General features: G+C 57.1%; 1 protein-coding gene across 1 annotated transcript in view; it reads right to left on the bottom strand.

The window, feature by feature from the left end:
- The window catches only part of LOC114807888, a 42631-nt gene extending 29483 nt beyond the window's left edge, over window positions 1-13148 (bottom strand). The window contains exon 1 of the mRNA XM_039910761.1: window positions 12257-13148. Within this exon, the coding sequence (XP_039766695.1) occupies window positions 12257-13148 (892 nt within the window). The remainder of the gene's footprint in view (window positions 1-12256) is intronic.
- Between the last annotated feature and the right edge of the window lie 10170 nt (window positions 13149-23318).

Raw genomic sequence — 23318 nt, forward strand, 5'->3', positions numbered from 1 at the left:
GTGACTCGCCCACGGTCACCCGGCTGACAAGGGGCGGAGCCGGGATTCGAACCCCTGACCTCGGACTCCCCAGCCCGGGCTCCTGCCACTGAGCCTCGCTGCTTCTCTGGAGATCGACGGGTGGAGAGGTCGACGGACGGAGAGAGGGACCGTCGGTCATCCGTCGAGTCGTATTCACGGAGCGCTCGCCGCGTGCGGGGCACCGGGCCGAGCGCTCGGAAGGGGCCGTTCGGCGACGGAGGTGGATGGATGGGTGGGTATAGAGGCGGTGATGGATGAAGACGAGTGGATCGATCGAGGGGTCGACGGCGAGGTGGAGAAGTAGAGGGCCGGAGAGACGGATGGATGGAGAGACGAATGAATAGATGAAGGGATGGTGGGAGAGATGCGTTACTTGATATCGACAAGCCGATCGGTCGATCGACAGATGGAGGGGTGGGGAGATGGAGAGAGAGACAGTTGATCGAGAGAGGGACGGATGAATGGAGAGATGGATGGAGAGACGGGGAGCTGGATGGAGAGATGGGTAAATAGATGGAGGGATGAGTGGAGAGATGTGTCGCCTGATGTAGACAAGGAGATCGATCGACAGGTCGACGGAGAGACGGGGAGGTGGAGAGATGGCGAGACAGATGACAGAGAGATAGACGGATGGATGGAGAGATGAATCGGTAGACGGACGGAGAGGTGGGTCGGTGGATAGACGTATCGCTCGATATAGACGAGTGGATCGATGGAGAGATGGAGAGATGGGGAGATGGAGAGATAGAGAGATAGATGATAGAGAGACGGATGGATGGACGGAGAGATGGATGGAGAGACGAATAAATAGACGGAGAGATGGATGGAGAGATGAATCAATAGATAGATGGAGGGATGGGCGGGTAGATGTGCTACCTGATATAGACAAGTAGATGGGTTGGTAGATAGGTGGGGAGATGGGGAGATGGAGAGATAGAGAGATAGATGGATGAATGGAGAGATGGACGGAGATAGATTAGATTGATAGATAGATAGATAGATAGATAGATAGATAGATAGATAGATAGATAGATAGAGGTAGGTGGATGGAGGGAGGGAGGGAGGGAGGGAGGGAGGGAGGGAGGGAGGGAGGGAGGGAGGGAAGGATGGGGGATGGAGGGATGGATAGACGGATGAGTGGATGGATGGGTGGATAGATAGATCTCTCCTCTTTCCTCGCTCTCCATCTCTCTCCATCTTCTCTCCCCTCTCTCTTTCGCCCCTCTCTCTCCCCCTCTGTCTCTCTCCATCTCTCTCTTCTCTCTCCTCTCTCTCTCACTCCTCTTTGTCTCTCTCCTCTCTCCGTCTTTCTCCTCCCTCTGTGTCTCCGTCTGTCTCTCCATCGCTCTCCTCTCTCTTTCACCCCGCTCTCTCCTCTTTGTCTTTCTCCTCTCTCTCTCTGTCTCTCGCCTCCATCTCTCTGCACCTTCTCTCTCCTGTCTCTTTCACCCGTCTCTCTCCTCTGTGTCTCTCTCCTCTCTCTGCTCTCTCCATCTCTCTCCGTCGTCTCTCTCCTACCTCACCCTTCTCTCTCCATCTCTCTCCTCTTTGTCTCTCTCCTCTTTCTTCTCTATCTCTCTTCTCTTATCTCTTTCACCCCGTCTCTCCTCTTTGTCTCTCTCGATCTCTCTCCTCTCTCTTTCACCCCCCTCTCTCCTCTTTGTCTCTCTCCTCCCTCCATCTCTCTCCATCTCTCTCCGTCTTCTCTCCTCTCTCTGTCTCTCTGCTCTCTCCATCTTCTCTCTCCTATCTCACCCTCTCTCTCCTCTCTTTGTCTCTCTCCTCTTTCCTCTCTCTCCATCTCCCTTCTCTCTCCTATCTCTTTCTCTCCCCTCTGTCTCGCTCCATCTCTCTCCATCTTCTTTCTCCATCTCTTTCACCCCCTCTCTCCTCTTTGTCCTTCTCCTCCGTCTCTCTGTCTCTCTCCATCTCTCTCCGTCTTCTCTCTTTCTTCTCTCTTACCCCTCTTTGTCTCCCCTCTCTCTGTCTCTCTTCTCTCTGCAAATCTCTCCATCTTCTCTCTCCTATCTCTTTCACCCCATCTCTCTATCTCTCTCCTCTTTGTCTCTCTCCTCTTTCCTCTCTCTCCATCTCTCTTTTCTCATCTTTCTCACCCGTCTCTCTCCTCTCCGTCTCTTTCCTCTCTCCATCTCTCTTCTCTCTCCATCTCTTTCACCCTTCTCTCTCCCTCTCTCTCCGTCTTCTCTCTCCTGTCTCTTTCACCCCCTCTCTCTGTCTCTCTCCTCTTTCCATCTCTCTCCGTCTTCTCTCTCCATCTCTTCCACTCCTCTCTCTCCGTCTCTCTTCTCTCTCTCTCCTCTCTCCGTCTCTCTCCATCTTCTCTCTCCTCTCTCTTTCACCCGTCTCTCTCCATCTCTCTCTTATCTCTTTCCTCCCCCTCTCCATCTCTTTTCTCTCTCTGTCTCTCTCCATCTTCTCTCTCCTCTCTCTTTCACCCTTCTCTCCCCTGTCCGTCTCTCTCCATCTCTCTGCATCTCTCTCCGTCTTCTCTCTCCTCTCTCTTTCACCCGTCTCTCTCCATCTCTCTCCTATCTCTTCCCCCCTCCATCTCTCTTCTCTCTTTGTCTCTCTCTGTCTCTCTCCATCTTCTCGCTCCTCTCTCTTTCACCCATCTCTCTTCTCTTTGTCTCTCTCCTCTCTCTGTCTGTCTCTTTCCATCTCTCTCCATCTCTCTCCGTCTCTTTCCCCCCCTCTCTCCGTCTCTCTTCTCTCTCCATCTTCTCTCTCCTCTCTCTCTCACCCGTCTCTCTCCTCCTTGTCTCTCTCCTCTCTCTGTCTCTCTCTTTCCATCTCTCTGCATCTCTCTGCATCTCTCTTCTCTCTCCTATCTCTTTCACCCATCTCTCTGCATCTCTCTTCTCTCTTTGTCTCTCTCCTCTCTCTCCGTCTCTCTCCTCTCTGTCTCTCTCCTCCGCTCTTCTCTCTTTGTCTCTCTCCATCTTCTCTCTTCTCTCTCTCTCTCACCCGTCTCTCCTCTTTGTCTCTCTCCCCTCTCTGTCTCTCTCTGCATCTCTCTTCTCTCTTTGTCTCTCTCCTCTCTCACCGTCTCTCTCCTCTCTGTTTCTCTCCTCTCTCCATCTCTCTTCTCTCTTTGTCTCTGTCTCTCTCCATCTTCTCTCTCCTCTCTCTTTCACCTGTCTCTCTCCATCTCTCTGCATCTCTCCCCTATCTCTTTCCCCATCTCTCTTCTCTCTGTCTCTCTCCATCTTCTCTCTCCTCTCTCTTTCACCCGTCTCTCTCCCTCTCTCTCCTATCTCTTCCCCCCTCCATCTCTCTTCTCTCTTTGTCTCTCTCTGTCTCTCTCCATCTTCTCGCTCCTCTCTCTTTCACCCATCTCTCTTCTCTTTGTCTCTCTCCTCTCTCTGTCTGTCTCTTTCCATCTCTCTGCATCTCTCTCCGTCTCTTTCCCCCCCTCTCTGTCTCTCTTGTCTCTCTCCATCTTCTCTCTCCTCTCTCTCTCACCCGTCTCTCTTCTCTTTGTCTCTCTCCTCCCTCTGTCTCTCTTTCCATGTCTCTGCATCTCTCTTCTCCCTTTGTCTCTCTCTCTCACCCATCTCTCTCCTCCTTGTCTCTCTCCTCTCTCTGTCTCTTTTCATCTCTCTCCATCTCTCCCCCCGTCTCTCTTCTCTCTTTGTGTCTCTCCTTCTTCTCTCTCCTTTCTCTCTCACCCGTCTCTCTCCTCCTTGTCTCTCTCCTCTCTCTGTCTCTCTCTTTCCAACTCTCTGCATCTCTCTCCATCTCTCTTCTCTCTTTGTCTCTCTCCTCTCTCACCGTCTCTCTCCTCTCTGACTCCCTCCTCTTTGTCTCTCTCCTCTCTCTGTCTCTTTCCCTCTCTCTCCATCTCTCTCCTCCTCTCCCTCTCTCTCACCCGTCTCTCTCCTCCTTGTCTCTCTCCTCTCTGTGTCTCTCCCCTCTCTGTGTCTCTCCTTTCCACCTCTCTGCATCTCTCTCCATCTCTCTTTGTCTCTCTCCTCTCTCACCGTCTCTCTCCTCTCTGTCTCTCTCCATCTCTCTTCTCTCTCCTATCTCTTTCACCATCTGTCTCTCTCCATCTTCTCTCCCCTCTCTCTTTCACCGCCCCCCTTTATCTTTCTCGTCTCTCTCACTGTTGCCCAAGTGCACTTTCCAAGCGCTCGGTACGGTGCTCTGCACTCAGTAAGCGCTCAGTAAATACGACGGGATGACTGACTGAATGAATGACGTGCCAGACCCTGTTCTAAGCGCTGGGCTGGACACAAGCCGATCCCCTGTCCCCCGGGGGGGGGGGCTCCCCGCCTCCATCCCCATTTTCCAGAGGAGGAAACTGAGGCCCGGAGGCAGGGAAACGACTCACCCAAGGTCCCGCAGCAGGCGAGGGGCGGCGGAGCCGGGATTCGAACCCAGGACCCAGGACCCAGGACCCGGGCCGCCCCGCTTCTTGGATTGTCTGATTATCCAGACGAGGGGGAAAAAAAATCTGCAAAATCGACTCCGAGGCGCCTTGGGAAACGTACGTTTCGACGTCAGCTCCTTGGGAGCTGGGAACTGGCCTCCTACTTCTGCTGTATTGGACTCCCCCAAACGCTCAGCACAGTGCTCTGCACGCGGGAAGCGCTCAGTAAGCACCATGAATGGATGGATTTTCATTTCGGTCTCCCCGCTTCTAGACCGTCAGCTCGTTATGGGCGGGGAACCTGTCCGTTAATTCCGCTCTTTTCTTCGCTCCCCAGCGCTCGGCGCGCGGTAGGCGCTCAATAAATACCACCAAGCCCTTGCTCTCTCCCAGCCGCTTAGCACAGTGCTCTGCACACGGTAAGCGCTCAGTACATACCGCTGATGGATGGAATTTCACGTCTGTCTCCTCCCCTCTTGCGCTCGTTGTGGGCAGGGAACGTGTCCGTTAATTCCGTTCTTTCGTCCTCTCCCCAGCGCTTGGCACAGTGCTCCGCACACAGTGGGCGCTCAATATGCTCCGCACACAGTAAGCGCTCAATACACAGCCTTGAATAATTGATTTTCATCTCGGCCTCCCCCCTCTAGACCGTCAGGGGAGGTGTCCGTTCATTCCGTCCTCTTCTTCTCTCCCCAGCGCTTAGCACAGTGCTCTGCACACAGGGAGCGCTCACTACATACCCTTGAATAACCGATTTGCAAGTCTGTCCGGAAAATCCGTGGTTCCGTCCTCTCCCCAGCGCTCGGCGCGGGGCTCGGCTCACGGTAGGCGCTCAATAAATACCTCCAAGCGCTTGTTCTCGCCCAGGCGCTCAGCGCAGTGCTCTGCACACAGTAGGCGCTCAGTACATACCACTGATGGATGGATTTTCACGTCTGTCTCCCCCCCCCCCCCCCCAGACCGTTAGCTGGGAGCGTGTCCGTTAATTCCGTTGATTCGTTCTCTCCCCAGCGCTTCGCACAGCACTCAGTCCAGGCCACTGATTGATTCAGGACCGCCTCTCCTTAATTCGGATATACTGGACTCTCCCAAGCGCTCAGCACAGTGCTCCGCACACGGTAAGCACTCACTAACTACCAGAATTGATCGATCTTCATGCCCGTCTCCCCTTCCAGACCTGCGGTTCGTTGTGGGCGGGGGCTGTGTCCGTGAATTCCGCCGTACCGGACTCTCCCAAGCGCTCAGCACAGTGCTCTGCACTCAGTAGGCGCTCAATACATACCACCGATCGATCGATTTTCAAGTCCGTCTCCCCCTCTGGGGTGTCGGCTCGTAGTGGGCGGGGGCTGTGTCCGTTAATTCCGCTGTACCGGACTCTCCCAAGCGCTCAGCACAGTGCTTGCTCCGCACACGATTTCCACGTCTGCCTCCCCCTCTGGACCCGTCAGCTCGTTGTGGGCGGGGAAGGTGGCCGTTAATTCCGTTGTATCGGACTCTCCCAAGCGTTCAGTACAGTGCACCGCACCTATGAAGCGTTCAATACATCCCCCCGATGGAGTGATTTGGCCGTCAGTCTCCCCCTCTTGACCAACGGGTCGTTGTGGACGAGGATCGTGGCCGTTCATTCCGTTCTTTGGCCTCCCAGGCGCTCAGTACGGCGCTCTGCACCTAATAAGCGTTCAGTAAATACCACTGACGGATGGGAATACGCTCATTCCCCTGTTTTGTCCCCGCCCGAGCGCTTAGCACAGTGTCCTAGCCTGTCAGCTCGTTGTGGGGAGGGAATGCGTCGGCTTACTGTTGTGCTGGACGCCCCCCAGCACTTAGCTCAGCGCTCTGCACATAGTGAATGCCCAACAGACACCACTGACGGATGGATATTTAGAGCTGCCAGGGACGAGGCAGCGCGGCTCGCCGGAAAGAGCCCGGGCCTGGGAGTCACAGGTCCTGGGTTCGAATCCCTGCTCTGCTGGGTGACCCAGGGGAAGTCGCTTCCCTTCTCTGGGCCTCAGTCTGCTTAGCACAGTGCTCTGCACAGAGTAAGCGCTGGACAAGTCAGCCACTCAATCATAAATGCTTTTCCTCTCCCTGACTCTCTCTCTCTCTCTCTCGTCTCTGTCTCTGTCTCTCTGTCTCGGTCTCTCTCTCCCTCGGTCTCTCTCTCTTCTCTGTCTCTCTGTCCCCTCTCTGTGTCTCTGTTTCTCTCTCCTCTCTATCTCTCTTCTCTGTCTCTCCCCTCCCTCCCTCCCTCTCTGTCTCTGTCTCTCTCTCTCCTCCATCTCTCTCTTCTCTGTCTCCTCTGTCTCTTTCTCCGTCTCTCTCCCTCCCGCTCTTTCTGTCTCTCCCTCTCCCCTCTCCCTCCATCTCTCTCTTTCCCCCTCTGTCTCTGTCTCTCTCTCCCCCTCTGTCTCTCTCTGTCTCCCTCCCTCTCTCTCCTCTCCGTCTCTGTCTCTCTCCGTCTCTCTCCCCCCTCTATGTCTCTCTCTTTCTCCCTCTCTCCCCTTTCTCTGTCTCCCTCCCTCTCTCTGGGTCTCTCTTTCTCTCTGTCTCTGTCTCTCTGTCCCTGTCTCTCTCTGTGTCTCTTTCTCCCTCTCTCTGTGTCTCTCTTTCTCCCTCTCCGTCCCTCTCTGTCTCTCTCTCTCTGTCTCTGTCTCCCTTTCTCTCCCTCCATCTCTCTTTCTCCCTCTTTCTCTGTCTCTTTCCCTCTCTATCTCTCTGTCTCTCTCCTCTTCCTCTCTGTCTCTCTCTATCTCTCCCTCCGTCTCTCTCCTCTCCCTCTGTCTCTCCCCGTCTCCCTCTCCCTCCCTCTCCCTGTCTCTCTTTCCCTCCCTCCATCTCTCTGTCTCCCTCTCTCCCTCTCTCTGTGTCTCTCTACCTCCATCTCTCTGTCTCCCTCTCTCTCTGTCTCTCTCCCCTCTCTCCCTGTCTCTCTCTTTCTCTCTCTCTGTGTCTCTCTTTCTCCCTCTCTGTCCCTCTCTCTCTGTCTCTCTCTGTCTCTCTGTCCCTGTCTCTTTCTCCCTCTCTCGGACTCCCTCTCTCTCTGTCTCTCTCCCTGTCTCTCTGTCTCTCTCTTTCTCCCTCTCTGTCTCTCTCCCCTCTCTCTGTCTCCCAATCTGCCCCTCTCTTTCTCCCTCTCCCTGTCGCCCTCCCTCTCTCTGAGTCTCTCTTTCTCCCTATCTGCCCCTCTCTGTCTCTGTCTCTCTCCTTCTCTCTGTGTCTCTGTCTCTTCCTGTCTGTCTCTGTCTCTCTCTTTCTCCCTCTCTCTGTCTCCCTCTCTCTGAGTCTTTCTCCCTCTCTGTCTCTCTCCCCTCTCTCTGTCCCTCTCTCTCTGTCTCTCTCCTCTCTCTCTGTCTCTCTCTCTCTCCCTGTCTCTCTCTTTCTCCCTCTCCGTCTCTCTGTCTCTCTCTCTCTCGCTGTCTCTCTTTCTCCCTCTCTGTCTCTCTCTCCCTGTCTCTCCGTCTCCCTCTCTCTGTCTCCCTCTCTCTCTGTCTCTCTTTCTCCCTCTCTCTCTCTCTGTCTCTCTGTCTGTGTCTCTCTCCCCTCTCCCTATCTCTCCCTGTCTCTGTCTCTCTCTGTCTCTCTCTTTCCCCCTCTCTCTGTCTCCCTCTCTCTGAGTCTCTTTCTCCCTCTCTGTCCCTCTCTCTGTGTCTCTCTCCTCTCTCTCTGTCTCTGTCTCTCCCTGTCTCTCTTTCTCCCTCTCTGTCTCTCTCTCCTCTCTCTGTCTCTGTCTCCCTGTCTCTCCGTCTCCCTGTCTCTGTCTCCCTCTCTCTCTGTCTCTCTTTCTCCCTCTCTCTCTCTCTCTCTGTCTCTCTGTCTGTGTCTCTCTCCCCTCTCCCTATCTCTCCCTGTCTCTCCCTGTCTCTGTCTCTCTCTGTCTCCCTCTCTCGGAGTCTCTTTCTCCCTCTCTGTCCCTCTCTGTCTCTCCCTGTCTCTCTCTTTCTCCCTCTCCGTCTCTCTGTCTCTCTCTGTCTCTCTGTCTCTCTCTCCCTGTCTCTCCCCCGTCTCTGTCTCCGTCTCCCGGGATTTCTGAGCCTCGGCCCAGTTTTCCCACCCCGGTTCCCTCCCTCGGGGAGCTGGCTTGGAAATTCGGAGGGAAAACTCCGGACGTTCCTCATTCGCACCTCCTTTAAACCATGTGGCCGGGGAGCGGGGCCGGCCCAGTTCTCGGCCCAGAGACCCTCCCTCCTCCTCCCCCCTGTACTAAGCGCTTACTACGGCGTTCTGCACCCGGTCGGCGCTCAATAAGTGCGACTGAATTTACGGGGCCCGTTACCTACTAAGCCCTTAGCAATTACCGAGATTAGTAGTAGTGGAATTATCAATAATAACGATAATGCGTCTCCTCCCAGCGCTCAGTACAGTGCTTGGCCCGGGAGAGGCGCTTAGCCAGTGCCGCCCCCCCCCCCGCCACTTTCAATCATCACGACGCACTGCCATTCCCCCAGCGCTTAGTACAGCGCTCGGCCCAAAAGTGGCGCCTGATAAGGACCCTCTTCATCATCGTGACGGTCGCGCCGCATTTCCCCCAGCGCTTAGTACGGTGCTGGGCCGAGAAGAGGCGCCTAATAAGGTCCTCCAGCTTCACTTTGAAACATCACAGTATCGCAGCATCTCCTCTCAGCGCTTAGTACGGCGCTGGGCCCAGAAGAGGCGCCTAAGAGGTACCTCCCTCCCCCCTATTCATCATCACGATGGTGGCGTGGCATTTCCCCCAGCGCTTAGTACGGCGCTGGGCCCAGAAGAGGCGCCTAAGAGGTACCTCCCTCTCCACCATTCATCATCACGATGACGGCGTGGCATCTCCCCCAGCGCTCAGTACAGTGCTGGGCCCAGAAGAGGCGTCCAAGAAGTACCTCCGTCTCCCCTCTATAGCCTCGCATCTCCTCCCAGCGCTCAGTACAGCGCCCGGCCCGGAGGAGGCGCTCAGCGAGTGCCCCCACCTCCGCTATCAATCATCACGATAGCATCGCGGCTCCCCCAGCGCCCGGTTCAGTGCTTGGCCCCAAATAGGCGTCTAAACCAGCGCCTCCGTCACCGCTCTTAATCCTCCCGATTGCAGCGCTTCTCCCGCAACGTTCATTACAGTGCCCGGGGCTTATTACCGGGGCGGGGTCTGGGGCCGGGGGCCTGGGGCCCGGGGCGGGGGGGGGGGGGGGGGGTCGAGCGCTCAGCACGGTGCTCGGCCCTCGGGAAGCGCTCGGTCCATCCCACCGCCGGATTTTAACACCCGCCTCTCCCCTCTAGACCGGCGGCTCGGGCCGTTCGATACTGTAGTGGACTCTCCCCGGCGCTCAGCACAGCGCTCTGCGGAGGCAGGGTGCCTCCGCGTGCCCGAGCCGGGGAGTCCGAGGTGGTGGGTTCGAATGCCGCCCCCCGCCCCTCGTCGGCTGGGTGACCTTGGGCCAGTCACCTCCCCTCTCTGGGCCTCAGTTTCCTCCTCTGGCAAATGGGGGTGGAGACGGTGAGGGAGCTCGGCACGGAGTAGGCGCTTCGCAAATGCCAACTCTGTTAGTAACATTAGGCGGTCGATACGTAGGATGGGGGGGGGGGCGGAGGGGCTGGATCTCCTGCCTCAGTTTCCCCCATTTCTCCCCCCCACCCCCCACCGGTGACGCCGGTCATCCGTCCGCCCAGCGATCGATCGATCGATCGATCGATCGATCGATCGGTGGGTCCCCCCAAAACACCCTCCCCCCCAACAGGGGGATGGCTGGAAAGGGACAGGGGGAGGAAAGGCGACCGGCTCTCACACTCGCCCTCCCCCACTCCCCCTCTCCCCCCCTCCCTCTCACACACACACGCGCACACACGCACTCACACTCGCCCTCACATTGCCCCGCACTCACCCTCACCCTCACCCTCTCATCCAGTCGCATTCTCTCCCGCTCACAGCCTCACACACACACACACACACACACACACACACTCCCACGCTAACCCACACTCTCCCACTCCCACTCCCCCATTCTCACCCACTCACACTCATACTCTCCTCCGGTCGCATTGTCACACGCTCGCACGCTCGCGTTGCCACACTGTCACCCTCACGTTCTCCCAGCCTCCCACGCTGACCCACACTCTCCCGCTCCCACTCCTCCATTCTCACCCACTCACACTCATACACACACACTCCCACGCTGACCCACACTCTCCCGCTCCCACTCCTCCATTCTCACCCACTCACACTCATACACACACACACTCCCACGCTGACCCACACTCTCCCGCTCCCACTCCCCCATTCTCACCCACTCACACTCATACTCTCCTCCGGTCGCACTGTCACACGCTCGCACGCTCGCGTTGTCACACTGTCACCCTCCCGCACTCCCACGCTAACGCACACTCTCGCCCTCCCGCTCCCTCTCCCCCCTTCACCTACTCTCACACTCGCGCTCCCATTCTCACGCACTCACACTCCCCTTCCCATCCAGTCCCATCCTCACTCGCTCCCACTCGCACTCACCCGCTCACACGCACATTCTCGCCGCCTCACGCCCACTCCCGCTCTCACTCTCCCACTCCCGCTCCCACTCCTCCGTTCACCTCCGCTCCCACTCGCCCTCCCATTCTCACCCGCTCACACTCATCCTCTCACGCCGCCACATTCTCACACACTCACTCGCGCGCGCCCGTTCCCCCACTGTCACCCACTCACACTCACCTCCTCACACACGCACGCCTTCTCACCGTCACCCACTCACGCTCACATCCACCCCCCACTCACTCACACTCACCTTTTCACAGGGTCGCACCCTCCCCCTCCCCCCCACTCACTCACACACTCCCATTCTCACACGGTCGCACACTCACACTCTCGTACGCTCACATGTTCACACACGCACACTCCCCTTCTCACACTCACCCCCTCCCACTCTCCCATTCACACTCACGCTCTCGCCCGTCCTCACCCTCCCACTCTCATCCAGTCACGCTGTCCCCCACTCCCACTCGTACGGACACATCATCACACTCCCCCACTCACGCTCACGCTCTCGTTCGTTCCCACTCTCACACTCCCCCTGACACGCTCGCCCTCTCGCACACGCCGTCGCCCCCTCACACTTGCTCAGACTCCGCCTGGCACCTGGCTCTCACACTGTCAAACGCGCTCGCTCTCACACTCCCCCTCGCTGTGTCTCCCCCCCCCCACCCCACCCCCCCCCGCACTAACACACTCACACACAGTCGAGGTCACCCTGGCTGTCACACCGTGGTGAGCAGGTCTGTTGCACTATCGCCCTCTCCCCAGCGCTTAGTCCAGTGCTCTGCACACGGAGGAAGGGAAGGGAAGGGAAGGGAAGGGAAGGGAAGGGAAGGGAAGGGAAGGGAAGGGAAGGGAAGGGAAGGGAAGGGAAGGGAAGGGAAGGGAAGGGAAGGGAAGGGAAGGGAAGGGAAGGGAAGGGAAGGGAAGGGAAGGGAAGGGAAGGGAAGGGAAGGGAAGGAAGGGAAGGGAAGGGAAGGGAAGGGTAGGGAAGGGTAGGAAAGGGTAGGAAAGGGTAGGAAAGGGTAGGAAAGGAAAGGAAAGGAAAGGAAAGGAAAGGAAAGGAAAGGAAAGGAAAGGAAAGGAAAGGAAAGGAAAGGAAAGGAAAGGAAAGGAAAGGAAAGGAAAGGAAAGGAAAGGAAAGGAAGGAAAGGAAAGGAAGGAAAGGAAAGGAAAGAAAGGAAAGGAAAGGAAAGGAAAGGAAAGGAAAGGAAAGGAAAGGAAAGGAAAGGAAAGGAAAGGAAAGGAAAGGAAAGGAAAGGAAAGGAAAGGAAAGGAAAGGAAAGGAAAGGAAAGGAAAGGAAAGGAAGGCGCTAGCACACTGCCTGTCACACCGGTCCTCTCACTAGTCGTCTCACCGATTAGCACACTGGTTAGCACACTGTCGGTCACACCGGTCAGCTCACTGGTCTCACCGGTCAGCCCACTGGTCAGCACCCTGCTTGTCTCACTCGTCGTCTCACCGGTCAGCAGGCTGGTCTTCACACTGCTCGCCACACCGTTCATCTCACTAGTCGTCTCACTGGTTAACCCACCGCTTGTCACATCGGTCCTCTCACTAGTCGTCTCGCTGATGAGCACACTGCTTGTCACGCCGGTCATCTCACTAGCCGTCTCACTGGTCAGCACACTGATCAGCACGCTGCTTGTCACACTGGCGGTCTCACGAGTGAGCACGGTGATCGGCGCGCTGCTTGTCACACCGGTTATCTCACTAGTCGTCTCACTGGTCAGCACACTGGTCTCCACACTGCTTGTCCCACTGCTCATCTCGCTCGTCGGCTCACTGGTCAGCACGCTGATTAGCACACTGCTCATCTCACTCGTCGGCTCACTGGTTTCCACACTGCTTGTCACACTGCTCATCTCACTAGTCGTCTCACTGGTCAGCACACTGCTTGTCACACTGCTCATCTCCCTCGTCGTCTCACTGGTTTCCACACTGCTTGTCACACTGCTCATCTCACTCGTCGTCTCACTGGTCAGCACACTGCTTGTCACACTGCTCATCTCACTCGTCGTCTCACTGGTCAGCACACTGCTTGTCACACTGCTCATCTCACTCGTCGTCTCACTGGTCAGCACACTGATTAGCACACTGCTCATCTCACTCGTCGGCTCACTGGTCAGCACACTGCTTGTCACACTGCTCATCTCACTCGTCGTCTCACTGGTCAGCACACTGCTTGTCACACTGCTCATCTCACTCGTCGTCTCACTGGTCAGCACGCTGATTAGCACACTGCTCATCTCGCTAGTCCGTCTCGCCGGTCAGCGCAGTGGTCAGCACACTGGTCGTTCACCCCGGTCAGCAGGGCGCTTAGCACGCTCGTTATCCCCCCGGCTATCCCGCTGCTTGTCACCCTGGTTGTCTCCCCGCTCAGCCCCCCCCCCCTCCGCACCCTCGGCATCGCGCTGGGGATCACCTGGGTGGCCACACTGGTCAGCCCAGGGTGGCGGCCACACCGGCCCGCCCCCTCCCCCCCCCCCCCCCCGCCCCCCGGGCCTGTGTGATGCCTTGTGTGTGTGTCATTGTCATCGAGGGAGGTTGCGAGATGATTGTGGGTGTGATCGTGGGGGGGTCCCCTCCCCCCGCCCCCCCCCCCACCCGGGCCCCCACTGACCGTGTCCGGCCGCGCTGTAGCAGCTCAGCAGCCCCAACCCTGCAAGAAACGCTCCAAACGCCCCCCCTGCCCTCATCGCGCGGGCGGGGGGGGGGGAAGGGAGGGAGGGAGGGAGGGAGGGGGCTCTCTGGGGGGCTCCCGCCGGCTCGGAGGGTCTCGGACGGTCTCTGGAGGGTCTCTGGGGGGGGCCGGAGGGGCTCTGAATGTCTCTGCGGGGGTCCGGAGGGTCTCTGAATGTCTCTGCGGGGGTCCCGAGGGTCTCTGAGGGTCTCTGCGGGGGTCCGGAGGGTCTCTGAATGTCTCCGGGGGTGGTCCGGAGGGTCTCTGAATGTCTCCGGGGGTGGTCCGGAGGGTCTCTGAGGGTCTCCGCGGGGGTCCGGAGGGTCTCTGAGGGTCTCCGCGGGGGTGTCTGCCGGGGTGTCTGCGGGGGTCCGGGCTGGTGTCCGAGGGTCTCGGCGCGGGTCGGGGTCTGTCTCTGTCCCCGGCTCTACCGCGCCCCGCTAATAAACCCGCACCAGCCCAGACCCCGCCCCCCCCCAAACCGCCCACCGCCCCTCCCCCCCCCATCAATGCCCCCCCGGGATGCCCCTCCCCCCGATCTAGCCCCTCCCCCATCACCCCCTCCCCCTAATAATGCCCTTCCCCTATCACCCCTTCCCCTCAAGTCCCCCCCCAATGTTTCCCCTCCCCCCGCCCCCTCCCCTATCCCCCCCCCACTTCTGCCCCCCACGACCTCCAGATTCTCCCCCATCAACCCCTCCTCCTTCTTCCCCCTGAACCCCCCCATTTTCCCCCCGGACTCCCCCAATCCTCCCCCCCACCCCCACTTCTCCCCCCCAGACCCCCAAATTTTCCCCCACTCCCCCCCCCCACACTTCTTCTTCCCGGACCCCCAACCTCTCCCCCATCATCCCCCCCTTCTTCCTCTTGGACCCCCCCCCCCAGTTTTCCCCTTCGGACCCCGAAATCCTCCCCGTCACCTCCCACCTCTCCCTCCCAGACCCCCCAAACCCTCCCCCATCCCATCCCCCTCCCCACTTCTCCCTGCCGGACCCCTCATTTCTCCCCCCTTCCCCAGGACCCCCAAATGCTGCCCCCTCACCCCCTCTTCTTCCTCCCGGACCCCCAACCTCTTCCCCCCAGGCCCCCCAAATTGCCCCCCCTCATCCCCCCCATTCTCCCTCCCGGGCCCCCAAATCCTCCCACCCCCACTTCTCCCCTCCCAGAACCACCCCAATCCTCTCTCCTCTCGCCCCCGGACCCCCAAATTCTCCCCATCGCCCCCACGCTTCCTCCCCCTCCTGGACCCCCTAATTTTTCCCCACTCGAACCCCAAATTCTCCCCCCTCACCCCCCATTCCCCCTCCCGGACCCCCAACCTCCCCACCCCCACCTTTTCTCCCCCCCGACCCCCCCAAAACCTCTTTTCCCTCCCCCAAAAAACCCCTGAACCCACAACCCTTCTCCCCAGAACCCCAACTTCTCCCTGCACCCCAAGACAACCCCCCCCAAAAAAATTAAATGAAATTTTAAAAGGCTCGAATTATCAGCAGAGTGACATTGGGCTTCTAGAGAGAGCTAGATGGGGGGGGGGGAGCGGTTTGCACACGCGCGCGTGTGCACGAATGTGCGTGTACGGCTGTGTGTGGATGATGGGTGTGCTGGGTGTGCAGATTGCGTACGCGGGAGAGCGACACAGGCCGCCTGTGTGGGGTTGTGTGCCCTCTCGCCACATCTCTGGGCGCACGCGTGTGCGCTTGCGTGCGTACACGCGTGAGGGCCGGGGCATGTACGTGTGTTGCGGGGGGGGGGGGGCGATTAGGGGTGTGCTAGGTGGTGCACATCGTATATTTGGGGGAGGAGTGGGCGCTAACTGCGCGTGGATGAGTTTGGGTGTCTGCTCTCCATCCATCCGTTCATTCGATCCATCGTACTTACTGAGCGCCCACTCGGTGCCGAGCACTGGACTAAGCGCTTGGAATGGACGACTCGGCGTGTGCGTGTGTGTTTGGGGGGGGGGGTTTGTGTTTCGGGGGGGAGGTTGTGCTACCCGCTAGGCCCCCCCCCCCGCTTCTCCAAAACCAGTAAGATGACTCGCCCCAGGTCGCCCGGCAGACAGGCGGCCGAGCCGGGATTAGAACCCAGGTCCTCGCGAGGCCCAGGCCCGGCCTCTCTCCGCCGGGCCGCCCCGCTTCCCTAAGAGGAAGGGAAGTGACTCGCCCCAAGGTCACCCAGCGGACTAGACTGGAATTAGAACCCAGGTCCTCCCAGGCCCAGCCTCTTTCCGCCGGGCCGCCCCGCTTCTCTAAGACGAGGGAAATGACTCGTCCGAGGTCGCCCGGCAGACACGCGGCGGACGGAGAATTAGAACCCAGGACCTCCGACCCCCAGGCCCATCCTCTTTCCGCCGGGCCGCGCCGCTTCCCCGAAGCGAGGGAAATGACTCGTCCGAGGTCGCCCGGCAGACACGCGGCGGACGGAGAATTAGAACCCAGTTCCTCCGACTCCCAGCCCCGGCCTCTTTCCGCCGGGCCGCGCCGCTTCTCTAGGACGAGGGAAATGACTCGTCCGAGGTCGCCCGGCAGACACGCGGCCGAGCCGGCATTCGAACCCAGGTCCTCCTGCCTCCCGGCCCGGGCTCTTTCCCCTAGGCCGCGCTGCTTCTCGAAGACCAGTGAAATGGCTCGCCCAAGGTCACGCGGCAGACACGCGGCGGCCGTAGAATTAGAACCCAGTTCCTCCGACTCCCAGCCCCGGCCTCTTTCCGCCGGGCCGCCCCGCTTCTCTAAGACGAGGGAAATGGCTCGTCCGAGGTCACCCGGCAGACACGCGGCGGCCGGAGAATCAGAACCCAGTTCCTCCCACTCCCAGCCCCGGCCTCTTTCCGCCGGGCCGCGCCGCTTCCCCGAAGCGAGGGAAATGACTCGTCCGAGGTCGCCCGGCAGACACGCGGCGGCCGGAGAATTAGAACCCAGTTCCTCCGACTCCCAGCCCCGGCCTCTTTCCGCCGGGCCGCGCCGCTTCTCGAAGACCAGTGAAATGGCTCACCCGAGGTCACGCGGCAGACACGCGGCGGCCGTAGAATCAGAACCCAGTTCCTCCCACTCCCAGCCCCGGCCTCTTTCCGCCGGGCCGCGCCGCTTCTCGAAGACCAGTGAAATGGCTCACCCAAGGTCACGCGGCAGACACGCGGCGGCCGTAGAATCAGAACCCAGTTCCTCCCACTCCCAGCCCCGGCCTCTTTCCGCCGGGCCGCGCCGCTTCCCCGAAGCGAGGGAAATGACTCGTCCGAGGTCGCCCGGCAGACACGGGGCGGCCGGAGAATTCGAACCCAGGCCCTCCGACTCCCAGGCCCGGCCTCCCGCACCCAGGAGAGACGACCCCCACGGCGCAGAGATCTCCCCAGACGGCCGTCGTCCGTAAAACGAGCCGCCGGGAGCGGGGGAATTTGGCCCGGGAAGACTTATGATTCCGATAAAACCCATTTCCCGCTTGGAAAACCTCCAGGATCCCGAGATGATATTTACCCGGGCCGAGGCACGGCGCCGCCGCGGAAGCCCCGGGGAGGCGTTGGGGGCCGCGCCAGCGGTATCTAGCGAGCGCCTACCCCGGCGCGTCTGTCGATCCGGTGGTCCGGCCGGATTTGTTAAGCGCGGCCCGGGGGCGGAGCGCTGTGCTGAGCGCCGGGGAGAGGCCGCCACCACCGCGAGGAGACACGACGTCCCCGGGCCGCGGCGAGCCGGCGGCCTAGAGCGGGAATGGGACGTTGACCTAGATAAATGGATGAAATACCAGTATTTCGAAGCGGCCGCGGGGCTGGGGAGTCCGAGGCCGTGGGTTCGAATCCCCGCCCCCGGTCAGCTGGGTGACCTTGGGCCAGTCCCTTCCCTGGGCCTCAGTTTCCCTCCTCTGTCCAACGGGGATGAAGACCGGGAGCCCCACGGCGGGGGGGGCGGGGGACGGGACGGGACCACCCGATGACCTCGGCCCTCCCCCAGCGCTTAGCCCAGGGCTCGGCACAGAGGAAGCGCTTCACAGATACCGACGTTACCATTTCTTCGTATTCGTGTTGCGGCGCGGCTCAGGGGGAAAGAGGCCGGGCGTGGGAGCCCCGGGTCCCGGGTTCGAATCCCCTCTGCGCCCCGGTCAGCTGGGTGACCTCGGGCCGGTCACTGCCCTTCTCCGGGCCTCGGTTTCCTCCTCCCGTCGCATGGGGGTGAAGACCGCGAACCCCTCGAGGGGACGAACCCGATGACCTTGAATCCCCGCCGCCCCCCCCCCCGAGCGCTTAGCACAGCGCTCGGCACGGAGTCCGCGCCTCACAGCTACCTTCCTTAATCTCTCGCTCTCGCCGTGAGCGTCGTTACTCTCATGACCGGGGCATGGGCCCAAACCCTTATCGTGACCGTGACGGTGTCGGTTGAGCGCCCGCTAGGCGCCGAGCGCCGTTCCGGGCCAGGCACCGTACTGAGCGCCGCGGCCGTTCCTCGTATAATGATGACGTTGGTATCTGTGAAGCGCTTACTACGTGCCGAGCCCCGTTCTGAGGGCCGGGGGAGACCCAAGGTCGTCAGGTCGTCCCCCGTGGGGCTCCCGGTCTTCATCCCCATTTGCCAGTCGAGGGAACTGAGGCCCCCGAGAAGTGAAGTGACTCGCCCACGGTCACCCAGCTGACGAGCGGCCGAGCCGGGATCTGAACCCATGACCCGCGCCCCCAGGGCCCGGGCTCTTTCCTTGTGTAATCATTATGGGGGGGTTGTCGTTTCACCATGAGCACCGATGTCGTTACCGATTGCAGATATCGTCGCTACTGATATTGTCGATATTATCATTGCCGATATCGTCACTATCACTGTTGCTGACGTTAATGTCACTAACAGTATTACTGACATTATTATCACTGATATTATTCATACTATTACTGATATGATCAACACTGTCGCTAGTGTTATTGATATCGTTACTAATAGTACTATTACTCAGATGAAGAAGCGGCGTGGCTCGGGGGCAAGAGGCCGGGCTGGGGAGTCCGAGGTCACGGGTTCGAATCCCGGATCTGCCCCGTGTCAGCTGGGTGACCGTGGGCGAGTCGCTTCCCTTCTCTGGGCCTCAGTTTCCTCGTCTGGAAAATGGGGGTGAAGACCGGGAGCCTCACGTGGGGCGACCTGCTGACCCCCGTCTCTCCCCCAGCGACCGACATTAATATTATTAACACTACTACTAATATTCCCAGCATTATTACTAATATTATTAATATCGTTACTCATGTTATCGTTACTAATAGTATTAATATCATCCTTACTAATAGGATTGATTTTATTGCTACTGATATTGTTAACATCATTGTTATTATCATCATTAATGACGTCATTATTAGTAATATTATTCCTATCGTTGTTGCTAATAGTGTCCTTATTATTCCTGATATAGTGGAAAGAGCACGGGCTTTGGAGTCGGAGGTCATGGGTTCGAATCCCGGCTCTGCCCCTTGTCAGCTGGGTGACCGCGGGCGAGTCACTTCCCTTCTCTGGGCCTCAGTTCCCTCATCTGTAAAATGGGGTTGAAGACCGTGAGCCCCACGTGGGACAACCTGCTTCCCCCGTGTCTCCCCCAGCGCTTAGAACAGCGCTGGGCACGTAGTAAGCGCTTAACAAATACCAACATTTTTTTTAAATTGTTACTAATCTCAGTAACATTGTTATTGCTAACCGTATTAATATTATCATTGCTAGCATTATTAATATTATCACTGGTATCATCAACATCACTGCTAACAGTATTGAGGCTGTCAATAACATCATTATGACTAATATCATTAATTTTATTATTGCTGATATTATTAATATTCTGAGTCTTCAGCTATGGCGGACGAGCGCTGTGCGGCCGCCACCTAGTGTCGAGAAGCGGATTTGCAGCCCCCGGAGGAACCTTCATCCATTCATTCATTCATTCATGCATGCATGCATCCATCCGTGCATTCATCCATCCATCCATCCATCCATCCATTCATTCATTCATTCATTCGCATTTACTGAGCCCTCACTGTGCGCCGAGCTGGGTGAGAGAGGCCGGGCCTGGGAGTCAGAAGGGCCCGGGTTCCAATTCTACCACTGCACGTCTGCTGGGCGACCTTGGACGAGTCATCTCCCTTGCCTTAATAATGATGTTGGTGCCCCGTTCAGCGCTTCCTCTGTGCCGAGCACTGTTCTAAGCGCTGGGGGAGAGACAGGGTCAGCAGGTGGTCCCACGTGAGGCTCCCGGTCTTCATCCCCATTTTCCAGGTGAGGTCGCTGAGGCCCAGAGAAGGGAAGTGACTCGCCCCCGGTCACACAGCTGACAGGCGGCGGAGCCGGGATTAGAACCCAGTTCCCCGTGACCTCGGACGAGTCACTTCACTAGTCTCAGAGAAGACCAGCGCTCCACAGGGACGAGTCCAACCCGGCGACCTGTCACTCATTCAGTCGCTCCTACTCACTGAGCGCTTACTGGGTGCAGAGCACTGTCCTAAGCGCTCGGGAGAGTCCGGTACAATCATAAAGAGCCGCATCCCCGGCCCGCCCGGAGCTGACAGCGCTTAGGAGACCACAGAGAAAGAAACCGCCTCTTCGCTTTGGCTTTTAAATCCTCCCCCCTCCTTCTTCCATCCCAGGGGACTGGGTTCAAGTCACGCGCTGGATTAGAAAGAAATCCAGCAGCTCGGTCGCCCTCTCGCGCACCAGCCCCGCGAGGACGAGTCAAACGGCCGGAACAAATAAACGGCGTTTTTCGGCCCGCTCAATTTCTGGCCTCCTCCCAGGCCGGAGAAATGCCGAGAATTACCAATAAAAGGCCGCGGAAATTGGATTCTGAATCCCCCAAGGGGGGATTTAGCTCTGCTGGGCTCTGCGCAGCGCTCGGCGCAGCGCTCTGCACGCGGTAATAACAGGAATCTTGGCCTTTGTTAATAATGATGATATTAATGGCATTTGCTAAACGCTTCCTGTGTGCTGGGGTTAAATACAAGGTCATCAGATTGGCCCCCGCGGGGCTCCCGCTCTCCCTCCCCCTTTGACAGAGGAGGGAAACTGAGGCCCAGAGAAGGGAAGTGACCGGCCCAAGGTCACCCAGCTGACAAGGGGCGGGGCCGGGATTAGAACCCGGGACCTTCCGACTCCCAGGCCCGGGCTCGACCCGCTAGGCCGCGCCGCTTCTCGCAGCAGACGGTCAAGGGGAAAGAGGCCGGGCTTGGCGGTCACAGGTCGTGGGTTCGGATCCCGGCTCCGCCCCGTGTCAGCTCTGTGACTTTGGGCAAGTCACTTCCCTTCTCTGGGCCTCAGTTGCCTCCTCCGTCAGACGGGGATGAAGACCGGGAGCCCCACGGGGGACAACCTGATGACCTTGGATCTCCCCCGGCGCTTAGAACGGGGCTTGGCACCTGGTAAGCGCATAACCAACACCAAAACTACTATTATTATTATTGCTGTCTCTGTTAGATTTCCCCCCAGCGCTCAGCACAGTGTTCTGCACCCTGTAGATTGCCAGCTCCCTGAGGGCAGGGACTTGATTCTACTGGACTGTCCCCAGAGCTCGGCACAGTGCTCGGCACAGTGCTCGGCACAGCGCTCGGCACCGCTTAAGAGCTCCCCAAATACTCCTGACTGATTTCTTCTTCTGGTCGTCTTTGTTTCTTTTGCTCATCTTCACTTTTCTCTCTCTCATCTTTTCTTGTCTCTCTCATCTCTTTCTCTCATCTTTTCTTCTCTTCCTCATCTTGACTTCTCTCTCTCATCTTCTCTTTTCTCTCGCATCTTTTCTTCTCTCCCTCATGTTCACTTCTCTCTGCTTCTCATCTTTTCTTCTCTTCCTCATTTCACTTCTCTCATCTTTTTTCTCTCATCTTTTCTTCTCGTCCTCATTTTCATTTTTCTCTCTCATCTTCTCTTTCTCATCTTTTCTTCTCATCCTCATTTGCCCTTTTCTCGCTCATCTCTTTCTCTCTCATCTTTTCTTCTCTTCCTCATCTTGACTTCTCTCTCTCATCTTCTCTTTTCTCATTTTTCTTCTCTTCCTCATCTTGACTTCTCTCTCTCATCTTTTCTTTTCTCTCTCATCTTTTCTTCTCTTCCTCATTTTCACTTCTCTCTGTATCTCATCTTTGTTTCTCTTCCTCATTTCACTTCTCTCATCTTTTCTTCTCGTCCTCATTTTCATTTTTCTCTCTCATCTTCTTTCTCCCTCATCTTTTCTTCATCATTTTCACTTCTCTCTCTATCTTCTCTGTCTCTCTCATCTTTTCTTCTCATCCTCATTTGCCCTTTTCTCTCTCATCTCTTTCTCTCTCATCTCTTCTTCTCATCCTCATTTGCGCTTTTTTCTCTCATCTCTTTCTCTCTCATCTCTTCTTCTCTTCCTCATTTGCACGTTTCTCTCTCATCTCTTTCTCTCTCATCTTTTCTTCTCGTCCTCGTTTTCACTTTTCTCTCTCATCTTTTCTTCTCTTCCTCATTTTCACTTCTCTCTATCTTCTCTTTCTCTCATCTTTTCTTCTCGTCCTCATTTTCACTTCTCTCATCTTTGCTTCTCTTCCTCATTTCCACTTTTCTCTCATCTCTGTTCTCTCTTTTCTCCTCTTCCTCGTTTTCACCTCTCTCTCATTTCTTTTGCTCATCTTCACGTCTCTCTCTCATCTTGGCTTCTTTGGCTCATCTTTTCTTCTCTTTCTCTTGCCTGCACTTCTCTTTCTCATCTTCACTTCTCCCTCATCTTGGCTTCTCTTGCTCATCTTCTCTTGCTCATCTTCTCTTTCTCACCTTCACTTCTCTTGCTCATCTTCTCTTTTTCATCTTCTTTCTCATCTGCACTTCTCTCATCTTCCCTTCTCTTGCTCATCCTTTCTTCTCTTTCCCATCTTCACTTCTCCCTCATCTTTGCTTCTCTTTCTCATCTTCATTTCCCTCAGCTTTGCTTCTCTTGCTCATCTTCTCTTGCTCATCGTCACTTCTCTTGCTCATCTTCTCTTTTGCATCTTCTTTCTCATCTTCACTTCTCTCATCTTCTCTCCTCTTGCTCATCTTTTCTTCTCTTTCTCATCTTCTCTTCTCCCGCTCATCTTTGTTTCTCTCTCTCTCACCTTCCCTTTTCTCTCTCATCTTCCCTTCTCTCTCTCATCTTGGCGTTTTTTCCTCTCACCTCTGCTTCCCCCGTCATCTTCTCTTCTTTCTCTCCTCTTGGCTTCTTCTGCTCATCTTTGCTTCCTTTTCTCATCTTTGCTTCTCTTTCTCATCTTCTCTTTCTCATCTTCACTTCTCGCTCATCTTTGCTTCTCTTGCTCATCTTCTCTTGCTCTTCTTCTCTTTCTAAACTTCACTTCTCCCTCATCTTTGCTTCTCTTGCTCATCTTCTCCTTCTCATCTTCTCTTTCTCATCTTCACTTCTCTTGCTCATCTTCTCTTTTTCATCTTCTTTCTCATCTACACTTCTCTCATCTTCCCTTCTCTTGCTCATCTTTTCTTCTCTTTCTCATCTTCTCTTCTCCCACTCGTCTTCCCTTCTCTCTCTCATCTTGGCGTTTTTTCCTCTCACCTCCGCTTCCCCCCCGTCATCTTCGCTTCTTTCTCTCCTCTGGGCTTCTTTTGCTCATCTTTGCTTCCCTTTCTCATCTTTGCTTCTCTCTCTGATCTCGGGAAATACCTCTGGCCCCCGTGCCTCGAGATCATCACGTTCCCAACAACATTTAGAAGAACTCCGATCTTTGAGATCGATCTCGATGAGGTTTTCGCCGATTGGTTTTTGGACAAGCCGTCAACGTTTTGAAGAA

The sequence above is a fragment of the Ornithorhynchus anatinus genome, chromosome X5 (genome assembly GCF_004115215.2).
Source record: "Ornithorhynchus anatinus isolate Pmale09 chromosome X5, mOrnAna1.pri.v4, whole genome shotgun sequence".
NCBI classification, from domain to species: domain Eukaryota; kingdom Metazoa; phylum Chordata; class Mammalia; order Monotremata; family Ornithorhynchidae; genus Ornithorhynchus; species Ornithorhynchus anatinus.